The 12,271-nt window shown below is 56.4% G+C and overlaps 1 protein-coding gene across 1 annotated transcript in view; it reads right to left on the bottom strand.

Annotated features, from left to right (window-relative positions):
* The window catches only part of CNKSR1 (connector enhancer of kinase suppressor of Ras 1), an 8,990-nt gene extending 960 nt beyond the window's left edge, over positions 1-8,030 (bottom strand). Inside the window, 19 exon segments of the mRNA XM_004679391.2 lie at positions 44-313; positions 394-455; positions 593-666; positions 932-1,003; positions 1,165-1,238; positions 2,012-2,184; positions 2,557-2,587; positions 2,663-2,760; positions 2,885-2,990; positions 3,058-3,093; positions 3,186-3,287; positions 3,426-3,494; positions 3,594-3,653; positions 4,240-4,344; positions 4,431-4,472; positions 4,836-4,920; positions 5,466-5,647; positions 5,750-5,907; positions 7,979-8,030. Of these exon segments, the coding sequence (XP_004679448.1) occupies positions 44-313; positions 394-455; positions 593-666; positions 932-1,003; positions 1,165-1,238; positions 2,012-2,184; positions 2,557-2,587; positions 2,663-2,760; positions 2,885-2,990; positions 3,058-3,093; positions 3,186-3,287; positions 3,426-3,494; positions 3,594-3,653; positions 4,240-4,344; positions 4,431-4,472; positions 4,836-4,920; positions 5,466-5,647; positions 5,750-5,907; positions 7,979-8,030 (1,851 nt within the window).
* Positions 8,031-12,271: the final 4,241 nt, after the last annotated feature.

The following is a 12,271-nucleotide window of genomic DNA, read 5'->3' as shown; positions in this document are numbered from 1 at the left end:
CCGCCCAGCCGGCCCCCACCCGCCCAGCCGGCCCCCAGCTGACCTTCAGTGTGCTCTGCAGCGCCCGCACGTGGTGTGCTCGCTCGTTGAGCTTGGGGTCTGGGTTGCGCCGCATGAACGAACTCCGCCACTGTTCTTGAGTGAGGGGTTGTGGCTGGCCCAGGAGGGACACCCCACCTTGCTTCAGCCCCCGTACCATTCCTTCCAGTGCCCCTTCACTGCTGTCTGTGGAGGTGAGTGGGCTGCCCTGCGTGGGGGTGGCTGCAGGGGCTGTGGCTCCGTGGGACGGACTCCAGGTTGCGGCCGGGCTGGGCTGCGGGGAGAGGGAAGGAGAGGAGGGCCTCAGTCTGAACCCCACACTCTACTGCGTATGCCCTTCTGCCCCTCACTCACTGAGGCTGAGCGGGAGCCGGTGTCGTCGTCATGGTCTTCTGCTTCCGTCTCACTGTAGCAGTCTGGGGTGGATGGGGCAGTTAGGGAACCCAGTAGGTTACATTGGGCCTGTTGAGGCCAGGGTGTGGGCTCGGGTATTTGAGATCCAGCCCCGTCCCAGGACAGGCAAAGGCTCAGGTGAGGCCTAGGAGACACCCACCTTCTTCTCGGGGCAGGGGGCACCGGCCTGGAGACTGGTACTTGGAAATGCAGGTAATAAGATGGCGCACCCACCTAGGAAGGGACAGAGGGGCCTTAGGGAGCTTCCACTGACCGTGTGCCAAGGACTTTGAGCCATCTCATCTTAATCCTAATCCTCAGAGCAACTCAGAGGTAGAAATGCTCATTAACCCATTTTATAGATGATGAAACTGAGGCTCAGAGAAGTGCGTGCCTTGACCAAGCATGATCAGAGAATTGGGCTTTGGGTCCAGGCTCCTGAGGAGCACCTGGGTGGGAGCAGGGACGCAGCTGTGGGAGTCGGGGGGTGGGCACTCACTTGCTCAGATCTGTCAGTGTGTCGGCAGCAAAGATGAAGGGCTTGTACACGTCGTGGGTGAGCTGGAACACGCTGCCAGGGAGAACAGAGGCTCTCACTCAGCCTGGGGGCCCCCAGTCAGAAACCAGAGAATCTGGGCCGGGAGTCCCCACCACTCACTGCCCCCCATCGCTCCTCCTGACACTGCTCCCTTTGTCCCCCACCCCCCAGCCAGTCACACCCCAGGACTTAACTATTTTTTCTTCTGATCGGATCCACTTTCCAGACTGTAGTTGGAGACATTGATGAGTCCCTCGGCCTTCGCATCCTGGGGGCATCGCAGGGTAAGGCTAGGCCTCCAACCCCCACACCCCCAAGGCCCTGAGTCAGGCAGGCGGGGCAGAGGGAGGGCATCTGCCAGGTTCTCTAGCCACAAGTCTCAGTCCCTGGAGCTCAGGACAGGAATCTGGGGCAGGGAGCGGGTGAGTGACCAAGGGGTGCGCTGAGCCAGGAAGGGGAGCCAAGTTCTCCAGATGCACAGCCAAGGAAGAGGAGACTGCTTGTGCATCTCTTCCATTAGCAGGTGAAGCGGCTCACACTGCTGTCCTCTGCGTATGACCAGCCGCAGGCACTGCCTTCTCAGGAAGCCTTTCCAGCTCCTCAAGCTGGACTGGACACCTCTGCTGGGCTCCCGCCCAGCCCTTGGGCTCTTCCCTTTCCACATGTTTCTGGGCCATGTTCGCACCCCTGAGTGTCTCCCCTGCCAGCCTGGAGGAGCAGGAATTATCCAATCCTATGCTGAGCCCCCAGTGTCCAGCCAAAGCTGGGTATCAGGGAGGCACTGAATGTTTCATGAATGAATAAAAAACAACCGAGTGAACGGCCCATTACAAGGATGCACAGAACAAGAGAAGAGGAAGGGAAGGCAGGCAGAATAAAAGTGCTTCTCTGCACACCTTTTTCCAGCTTTTAATACACATTAACTCGTTTTTCTCCGGAGTTTCCCTTCTCCCAGGTGAGAACAGTGGGGCCCAAAGGACCTGTGACCACAGGTGCAAGTGGGTAGAGGAAGAGGGGCAGAACCGTAGCCCCGGGTCTCACCTGGGGCTGGCGGTACCAGTAGAGCGTGTGTCCCTTGAGCACGAACCAGCAGCGACGCCAGCGGGGACCCATGAAGCCGCCCGGCACCTTGCGCAGCAGGAGCCAGCCATCACAGTCGGGCTGGCCCAGCTCCCGGCAGGACACCCGCCGCCGGCTCAGCTGCGTCGCCACGCCTGCAGGCACAGCGGCCAGGCAGCCAGGGGCAGGCAAGGCCACAGGGCCCCCTCCTGCTCTCCCCGTACCCTACGGACACCCCCAGACCGGATTTCTAATCCCATACTCTGTGCTTATAAAGTGACAGGTGTTGGCTCTGAGGTGGGGACCATGAGCCCATTTCTGAGACAGAAGTGACGTCAGAGGAGAAGCCAACTGCTGGGTTGCAGAGCTGGTGAGGGCCCAGGCGGGGGGCACAGTCTGTCTGAACCCAGAACAGGGTTGCTGCCAGGAGAGGCTGTGTGGGGAGTGGGGGGTGGTCTTGCCCTGCACTGCGGAGACTTCTAAGAGCCCTTCACATTGGGGCCCACTCCATTAGGTGCATTTCATACCTTTTGATTTCTTGCGACCAGGGAAAGGACTCTGAAAGGACCAAAAGAGGTCAGAGAAGGGTCTGGTGCCACCGCACGCCCCTCCTTAGCGAGTCCCTGATCTTACCTTGTCAGGAGGCTCCGGAGTCTCCGCGGCCCCTGCTGGGAGCCTGTCTGGGGGTGTAGGAGGGATGGGCAGGGGCTCAGAGTCAAGAGAGGTCTCGTCTGTCAGAGGGGAGAGATAGGGCCCATGAGCCCTGTCCGGGGACCAGCAGTAGGGAGGGGGTGTCAGAATCCCAGAGCAAAGGGCTGCCCAGGGCATCTGCCCCTGGTGGGGCTCTGACACTACCTGTCCAGGCAGAGCTGGGCACCGGGCTTGGGTCTGAAGGCAGATCAAAGGCAAAGACCTCTTCAGACAGGGCACTGGAGAGAGGGAGGAGGGGTTAAGTGAGGCCCTGGGTCCCCCACCAGAACATACCCAAGGCAGAGTCATTACCTGGGAGTTGGTGAGGCTGCCAGAACCCTCCGGTGTGGGGAGCTCAGGGTCTGAGGAGGCGTCTAGGGCACAACGAGAACAGGGTGAAGGAGCTGAGGGCAGGGGTCTGCAAGCAGGTGGGGAGTGGGGAGGTGGGGAGGGGAGGGGCAGGTACCTGCGGGGGCGGCCCTGGCACTGGGACCTTCTTCAGCACTAGGCTGGCCCCAGTTGGCTCCCGTAGCAGCTCCCTCACCACGTTCTTATAGGGCCAGCCCACCTAGGACAGGCAGGACAGGGGCTCTGGGGCAAATCAACCCCCTCAGCCTCAGTTTCCCCTCTCAGCCCTCCTCCTCCTCCTGGAGGCCTCCGTGGCCCCTTCTCTCATCTTCCCACTCGCCTTCCAGTCCTCACTCACCACAACCTGCTCATTGACCTGGACAATCTCGTCTCCAGGTAGGATCTGCAGCCACGAGTCAGTGGGGACCTGCTGTAGACGATAGGGCTCAAAGAGGGCGCTCTCTCCTGGGGCCTAAAGCCATTTGGCTGGCAGGGACCGGGACAGCTGAAGGCGTGGGGCGCTCACCTGGGTGTCCACTTGGGACACAAAGTGCAAGCAGTTGCCGGTGGTGTGGATTTCTAGGCCCTGCCAAGACAGAGGTCGCAGTCACCGAGGATGTGGGAGCAACAGGGCCAGTGGGCAGGACTCCCACTGGGCACCAGGATCCTTAGGTGCTTAGAACAGGGCAAGAGCTGGCCCCAAGCTGCACTGTCCCAACCTGCCGTGTGACTTTGATGTTGCCACTCTCCTCTGGGCCTCCACAGCCCCTTCTCATCCTCCCATAAAGGCCCAAGGGGGGCTGAGGTTGCTGACCCCTGAGGTATGAGATTCTCCTGAAGGGAGAAGCAGAGCCAGGCCAGGGCCAAGACAGCGGTGGGGGCTGGTTTTCCCAACAGGTTAAAGACTAAAGCAGAAAAGTTCAAGTCCTCTTCCCTCGTCTGCCTTGCCAGCTTTATGTCCCAGCACTAGAACGTGTCACCTGCGCCCAGGCCAGCAGTAGCCCCTCAGGGTTAAGGTGCTGAATGACAGTGGGAACTTGGGGAATTCTTCTGGGCCTTTAATTGTACAAAAAAAGGCCTCTCACTGTAACATACAGGCTCCTATGGGATTCGAGAGCCAGGTTCAAGCCCAGCTGCCGAGGGGACGGGAGAAGTGAGCGGTCAGGGCTCACCAGGGGATCGTCCAGCTGTACCCGCACGAGCACGGCCCTCTGCTCCAGCAGCTCCTGGGGACAGCAGCTCAGGATGTTGTGACAGATCCTCGCCACCTGACCGCACTGGGGGAAGAGGAGGAACAGGATGTCCAGTCTGAACCCCACCCTACCCTTATCCCCAGGACTCTGCCCTCCCACCCCAGACTCACAATGCTCAGGACTTTGCTCTCCTTCGTGGCTGCCGGACAGTCCTGCAAGCAGAGTAACAGAGCAGGGTCTACCAGAGTGGGGGCCCGCTTCTCTGGAGGGCAGGGTGGCATTCCTAGATCCTGACCCCTCTCCAGAACTACAAGGGCTCAAGTTTTGGCTCATGCCCTTGGTGCCAAACCCTCAGAAGTCACTACACATGTCCCCTCCCCATTCCTGAGAGTCAAACTTCCTGAGTTGCCCCTACCCTAGGAGACCCATGTCCCCAGTGTCCATACCCAGCGGCCGGGCCTTCTCTCTCGCTGCCCTCGCCTCACACCTGATCCTGTGCTGATTCACAGGTTATAAAAAGCTCTAGGCTGACTCGGTCTCTTTGGCCTGAGCCAAACCTCTCGCAGTTCTCCTACCTCCTGCAGGGTTTGGCCCAGCTTCCCGCACAGCTCCCCAATCTCCTGGCAGGCTGAGAAGTCATTTAAGTGGGAGAAGAGGTACCTGGCAGAGAGAAAGGACAGAGCACTGGTTAAGGACCTGTGCCTAAAGTCACAGAGCCATCCAGAGCTGCCCTGGGGATAATACCTGTTCTAATGGGTCTGCTTTGGGGTCAAGGAGATGCTTGGTCAAGAGCTCAGCACAGGGCCGATTGGTCAAATGCCTAGCATATGCCTAACGCCATTCTTGGCACCAGGAGATGGACACGAACACGTAATTACACCCAAAACAATTGCATTCCAACTGCTGTGAAGTGTAGGGAGTTCTGAGAGTGTATAAGGAGGAAGGATTCCCTGAGGGGGGACATCTGGGCTGGGAGCTACAGAGCAAGCAGCAGTCAGTGAGGGGGTGGGAAGAACTCTGTGTAAAATTGCTGCTGTGTCGGTTAGGAGTACAAGCTGGCGGACTGGATGGGAGCCTGGCACCCAGCACAGACCAACCTTCCCTTGTTCCACCATACTTGAACCAAAAAGAGGCAAGAGGAGAAGCCAAGGATAAGAAAGGGTCTCCTACGCAGTCATGCAGATCCTGGGAGGAGCCCAAGATACCTGTTGAGCCACAACAGGAGGGTCTGGGCCTCGTGCACCAACTCCACAGTTGCGCCGAGGACTTCGGCAGGGGGCTCGGCACAGTCCCCCAAGCGGCCTTGCACTAGGCTCTGGAAGGCCTGGGTCCCCTCCAGCAGCCTCTCCGTCAGGCTCTGTAAGTTCTCTGTCTGAAGTCCGGAGCTCTGTTCCAAAGAGGGAGCAGGTCACCTCCCAGGCAGCTGTCAGACCCCCTGGCCATCCCCAGGTGGGTGGAAGCTGCAGCTGGAGAGGCCAGAGCTACTCACCAGGGCCCGGAGCTGTTCTACTCCTTCCAGAATGAGCTCCTGGTGGCCCACAGGCCGCACAGTCAGAGCCTCAAGGCTTCGGGGGCAGAGTTGGAGGAGGTATTTGCCTGGCAGCTCCCAGTCCTCAAAGGGATAGTCCTGCAGGGAATCATCGAGGCCTGGAGGGAGAGCAGGGTCAGCACGAGAGGAGCCGGGAGTGTCCTGGCCTTTCTCGCCTGTTCTTCATTGTGAAAACCTTCTCCCTCCCATCTGTTCTTAATGTCAACCCTGAGGCCCAGGCCGTGAGCTGCCCATTTTCCCGACGACGAGGCTATGGAGATAAGCAGCATACGAGAGGGCAGTGGCTCCCAAGGGCTGGTCCCAGCAGTAGCTTCTACTTCATTGAAGAACTCGTTGGAAATACAAGTTGTTGAACCCCCAACACCCACTAAATCAGAACTCAGGGACAGGGTCCAGCAATTTGTTTTCATAAGTCCTCCAGGTGTTCAGATGCTTGCATAAGTCTGAGAACTCACAGAGATTAAGATCGTGGAGTCTAGAAGTTGGGCAGACCTGAGTACTACCACTTGAGCCAGGAGCTTAGTTTCTCTGTGCCTTAGTTTCCTCACCTGTAAAATGGGGATAATCATCCCTCTACTCAAGTGTATATTCACTGCCACAATACACAGAAGCCTTTCCTGCTTCCCGCAGACGGTCAATAGCCTGCACCCTGTTATCAGCCCCAGACTCTCCCATGGCCTCTTGTGGTCAGGGGGCCACCTGCCTCTCAGCAGAGCCCTCGAACCCAACATTTCAAATCCAGAGCACTAACTCCCAGTGACTTTTGGGACACTCTTTGCCTCGGGGTTCTTGCCTGTGCTATTCCTTCTGCCTGGCCCGCTCTTTCAGCTCCATTACAACCTTTTTCATCCGATTCCCCTCCAGGAAGGTTCTGGGTTGGGGGCCTCTCCTGTTTCCTCTGCTCACAGAGGCTTCACAAACCTCTGCACCTGAGCTCCCATTTTATCACAAGGTCTTCGAGGACCAGGCCTTCAGTGATTGAGTCTCTAACTCCATCCCATGTTTGATGCATAGCAGATATCTTAAAATATCTATGGATCATTTACTATGCGTTAGACAGAATGTTAACAGGCTTTACACATAATAACACGCTGGATGCTCTCAGCATCTAGGACATGGGGACTGTGGTTGTCCCCATTTTACAGAGGGGAAATACACAGAGGTGAGTAGCTCGCGTGTCATATAAAGGACACAACAAGCCGGGGTCCTTGGTGGGGGGTAAGTGTGTGTGAGCAACAGCCCTCATCCCCTGGGACATGAAGCACACTGCATTGGGGGTTCATGAACCTGTTTCTTCATGGCTGTGGCCGGGGCAACTCCATCCCACGTAGAGTGAAAGTACCACAGGCACCCGGCCTGCCTCCCGACAGGCCCCACACAAGGGACATGCCAAGTGGGCCTGGCCACCACTGTTCTACTTTGTCTGCTTCAAGACAGCAGTTTTGTCTCATTTTGTGGATGGGGAACCTGAGCCTCAGTCACAGGCTAGTGAGGGCAGGGGGGAGTCCAGACAATAGCCCCAAATCCCTGGTCCAGTGCGCCCCACCCCTCCCCCTACATTTAGCTCACTGCCCCAGAAGGGATGGTCCTGACTCCCCTTCCCTTCCCAGAAGCTCCTCTGATAGGTCCCCAGTCAGGGCTGCTCCCAACACCTGTCACTGAACCTGGGAGATCTCCCACCCCAGACCCCCCAGGCCCCTAGGATTGGGGCTGGGTCAGCTCCCTCAGTGTGGCTGGGAATTCTGCTTCTCCCATTAGGAACCTCCACACCAAGTCTGACTATATCATTTCCTGGCCCAGGGTCAGTTTCCCCTTGGCAAAACTGGGTTTAATAACAGGCCACTAGGCCCTGGGGGGAGGGGAGGTGAATCAGAGTGGGCTGGGCCGGCTGGGACCAGCCCCCCTGTTTTCATTACACAACCACTCCCTCCCCGTTGCCACCCTGGCAGCCTCTGGGGATGCTGGAGAGACCCGGGGCTCCCTCCTGTGTCCTTGGTCTCTCTCCTCAGGGGTCGTTTCTTCTACCCCTTCTAGCTCTGCCCTGGGTACTTGGCAGGCTAGTAAGTGCTTGCTGGTGACTGACCAACTGACAGGCTGGGCAGGCCCTTTCTCCTTTTCCTCTCCCTGTCCCAGTTCCCCTCAAGCCCAACTTTACCCGGCGCCACCCACCTCTCAGCCAAGCCGCCACCTTCTCGGGGGTCCAGGTCGATACAGGTTCCATGGCCGAAACCGGCCGCTGGGCTTTGCGCCCGCAGCGTCCCACTGGCTCAGGAATTTCCGCTCCCGGAGCTCGGGCTTGGGGCGGGTCCGGGCGAGGCTCTGGGTGGAGCCTCCAGCCTACCTGGGCTTACGTGATAGACTAGGTGAGGCGCGGTGACAGCCATTGGCCCACCACCTGTCTGCCTCCTGCCTCGCCCTTCTAAGCCTCCATGGGCCAGTGGGCGGCCTCACCGGGGGGGAGGTGCCAGTGGAGTGTGACCCTGGCAAATCAGGGCCAGCCCAGGGATCGCTCCCCAGAGGGCCCAAACGGCAGGGCTGGAACCAGACCTTCAAGTTTTCCCAAAAAAGGGCCAACAGGTGACCTGTGAGCACAGTAGGACAGGAACCTGACCTTCATATTCCCCAAAAAGGACCAAAAGGTGACTGTGAGCACAGTAGCCAGCAGAGATCAGGCTAGGGAGTTAAGAGCCCAGGGTGCAATTCCCAGCCCACATCCTGTTTGCAGTGTGACCAGAGCCAGCCCTCCCCACCAGCCTTGGTTTCCCTGTGTGCCCAGTGAATGTCACAGTCTGCTTCAGAGGCTGCTATGTGCAGGCCACGCTATAAAGCCTTTAGAACAGGGGTTTTGAGGCCCCTGTTCTTTCTGTACTGTGGATCCTTCAGGCAGTGTAGTGGAACCTATGAACCCTTCTCAGAATGCATTTTAAAACATTAAACAAAATGCTGGCAATGACAGAGAACACCTTATCCAAATGTAGTTTAAAACTAATGTAGGATAGAATGTGTTTATTAACATTAAATGAGGAGACTGGAAAAGTAAATTCTTTTCCAAGGATTTCAGGATTTTTCACTAGCTTGAATAAGCACATTAAACCCAGTGGATGGTCTTTGACTCACTTCTGACATATTGATCAGCAAATTAAAGATAAAGAGCAGGGATTGTAAGGGAGTAGTAGAGAAGACTGAGTGGTGGGTACAAGAACTGCAGTAGTTATGAGCATAAATAAATATGTCGACATCTGCAGTAATACAACTTGATATGAAAACATCTGTAATGTCTGTTGGTGACAAAGTCACAAGATACTGCTAATAGGGCCCTCCTGGTGGTGCAGGGGTGAAAGACAGCACTGTGGGGCCCAGTGGGTTAAAGCACAGCATTAAGAGGCTAAAGCCATTTCAGCATGAGTTCGATCCCCAGCCCCGGAGGTGACCCACATGACGCAGCAGACCTCTCCTGACCGGCCCGCTATTCCCCTCACCAGTGTGTTTCAGTCAATCTGCCTGTTTTGCTCCCCACTCTGTCTCTGGTGAATCCTCTCACTCCCTGCACCTCAGGCCTACACCCCAGTTCTTGTATGCATAAATAAACCAATCTTTTAAAAATGCAATCCATATAGAAGAAAATGGAAATTTTTGGTTAGAGGTAATACAAGGCTGGGACAGTTTTGCTCCCAGCCACATGTATGCACCCCCTACACCTCTTAAAAGCCTCAGGCCTAGAACAATGCCTAACATGTACCACCCATGCAGCCATCATCCGAGGCCAGCGGGAGCAAGTGGGGTCAGTTTCACTTGCCGTGTGGCGGAGTCTAACTCCTGTGCCTCCCACAGGGGGACACCTACACGTTAGTGCTTTGAGCTTTTAGGAGTCTGCATGTGCAGCATTGGGTAGACCTGAGTTATTACTGCTTGAGTTTTGTGGGGAGAGGGTTGGGTCTGGCCCTCGACTGCGCGGTCTGCTGCGTGATCTACCTGCGTTCTGATGGCCCAGCCTGCGGGGCCGTTGTTTTCTTACCTGCAACCTGGACACTCCAGAGCTGAACTTAGTCCACCAATGCCCATGCGGTACCTGTATTTTAATTGTCATCAGGAAATTCTACAAAGTTAGTTCTCTGGACTCTACCACGCCTTCACATGGGTGTCAAAGACGAGAGCTGATCGTCGGCTGCTGCTTTCAGGGGTAACCCCAGCTCACCAGGTCCCTGCACACCTTGCTCCCTGCCAGGAACTTGCAGTCCTCCACAACACAGGCCTCCCCTCAGGCTTTACCCCAGGTCCTCATGCCCAGCACTCTACCCCTCAAGACTCCTGCATGCTATGTCCTCTAACATTTTGTCTCTTTCTACAAAAGCCTTCCTGTGGCATTTGGGGAATAAACAGACCTGTCTCCCCCATCTGTATTCATCAAATATCTACCCGACCGGCATAAGATGTAGAGGTGAGGACCCAGCCAGTGTCTGCCAGCTCTGAACTCACAGCCCTGTAGGGGAGAAACAGACAAGACTCACCACTTGGCTCAACTACTCCCTGAGGACAGGAGGCCTAGCACCCACAGGGCTTCGCTCTGCCCCCAGCACCTGGCAGGGCCAGGCAGTTACAGGTATAGTAGATGGCACCTTCTATTTTATTTATAAAGATTTATTCATTTATGCATAGATTGGGAATGTAGGCCAGAGGTGTGGTAGGTGAGGGGGTGCATCAAAGGTAGAGTGGGGAACAGGACAGGGGGATTGAAACACACTGCTGAGGGGAGCAGCAGGCGAGACGAGAGGTCTGATGCGCCATGTGGGTCAGCTCCCTGACCTGGGATTGAACTCAGGCTGTAACAGTGTTGAGATTCAACTCCCAGGCTACCAGCGAGCCCTCAGCTTCTATTTTAAAAGTTTTTTTAAAATGAAATTATGCAAGTTCTTTTTATGTAGTTGCTGTAAAACTTCTGAAGGTAACAGTAGGTCATGACATGAGAAGAGGATGTGCCCGTCCCAGCACGTCCCTAGAAGTTCTGTGTGTAGATACCACATGCCTGTGCACAAACGTGCTCTTTTTGTTCCTTTCCATTTTATGAGGTAGAGTAAAGTGCTTAGGAAAGAGCTCAGCACAGTCAGCTATTGTTTTTCAGCTCATCAGTTTGATCAGTACAGGCACATCTTTTACTACTGTCCTGCACCAAGGGCAGGGAAGACCCTACGTACCTCCATCTTAGGGAGGGGTGTGAAATGTGCTTTCCCCTAGGACGGCAGTTGATGTAATAGAAACCACGCAAAAAGGACCATGGCTTGGAGGGCAGGGGCTGCGAGCTGACCGGTGACACCCAAGTATCTGGGTCAGGGCAGTGTGAGGAGGCCCCCAGTGCCTGGTCTAGGCCTTGCTCACCCATATGCAGCCGGCAAGGCCTCTCCTGTGGGTGGGGGAGGTGCTGCTCTGGCCTGATGCTGATCTCTCCTGACAGCTGCTCCTGAAGCTGGCAAGGCGGGTAGGAGGGAGGGGGAGCCCAGATTTAAAGGTCCAGTAGCCCCGCCCTCTGCCAGACCTGATGAGCATCCTCTGAGGCCACTGCGCTCATACAAATAAGAGGTCAGGCCCCTCTCTGCTCCTATCTTTACTTCTTGGTACCATGAATGCCACTAGCCTTCCATCCCTCTTCCATTCCACAGGCTGCCAGGGAGACTAGAGGCGAACACCATGCGATTTCGTCGCCTGACTCCTGGCTACTTCCGGGTGCTACAGGTAAGTACCCCTAACTCCTGGCTCCTGGCATCGATCCCCTTCCTCCCCCTATGGACCGTGGCTGAGGGCTGGGTTGACACCCCAACAGCCAGGCTGTCACGTTCCCTGCCGCCTGAGCTGCCAGGACCCAGATGGGCAATGAAGCGAAATGGATTCGGGTGGAATCTCCCCAGAGCACAATGGCGTCCATACCTCCTCCACCCAGCCTGTATCTTTCAGCAGTTCCAACTGACCCCTCAGGCACACCTTCTGTGAATCCCCAGATGCAGATTGCTGGGGAGCTGAAGGCAGAACCCCGGAGTATACTAGCTGGGGCTGTGGCAACATTGCTGGCTGTCCTCGGGCTGGGTGGCTCCTGCTATGCTGTCTGGAAGATGGTGAAGCAGCAGCCTCAGCAGCAGCAGCAGCAGCAGCAGCAGAAGCAGCAGGCCCAGGCTCCACGATGAGGGCAGCCTCTCCCTGGGCTGTAGGGGTAGGTGGCAAACTGGGGGATGCAATCTCAGGAACATACTTTTCTGGCGTCAGTCCCTGCCTTCATGGGTGTCTAAATCTGATCCCACACCCTAATTCTCATTGCCTCTGGTCTCCTCCATTTCAGATGCCAGGACTCTCGAAAGAAGGCAAGGATACAGGTTCTAGAGCTGGATCAAGTGGAGAGTAGACACCCTAGGCCCTGAACACAGCAGTAGTGGAGAAAATTTAAGGGACAGGAGTTTGGGGGGAGTAGCACAGAGG

The sequence above is a fragment of the Condylura cristata genome, unplaced genomic scaffold, assembly GCF_000260355.1.
Source record: "Condylura cristata isolate star-nosed mole 26May11 unplaced genomic scaffold, ConCri1.0 scaffold00008, whole genome shotgun sequence".
Classification (NCBI taxonomy): domain Eukaryota; kingdom Metazoa; phylum Chordata; class Mammalia; order Eulipotyphla; family Talpidae; genus Condylura; species Condylura cristata.
Note: the sequence above shows the minus strand (reverse complement) of the source record. Positions and strands in the feature narration are given on the sequence as shown.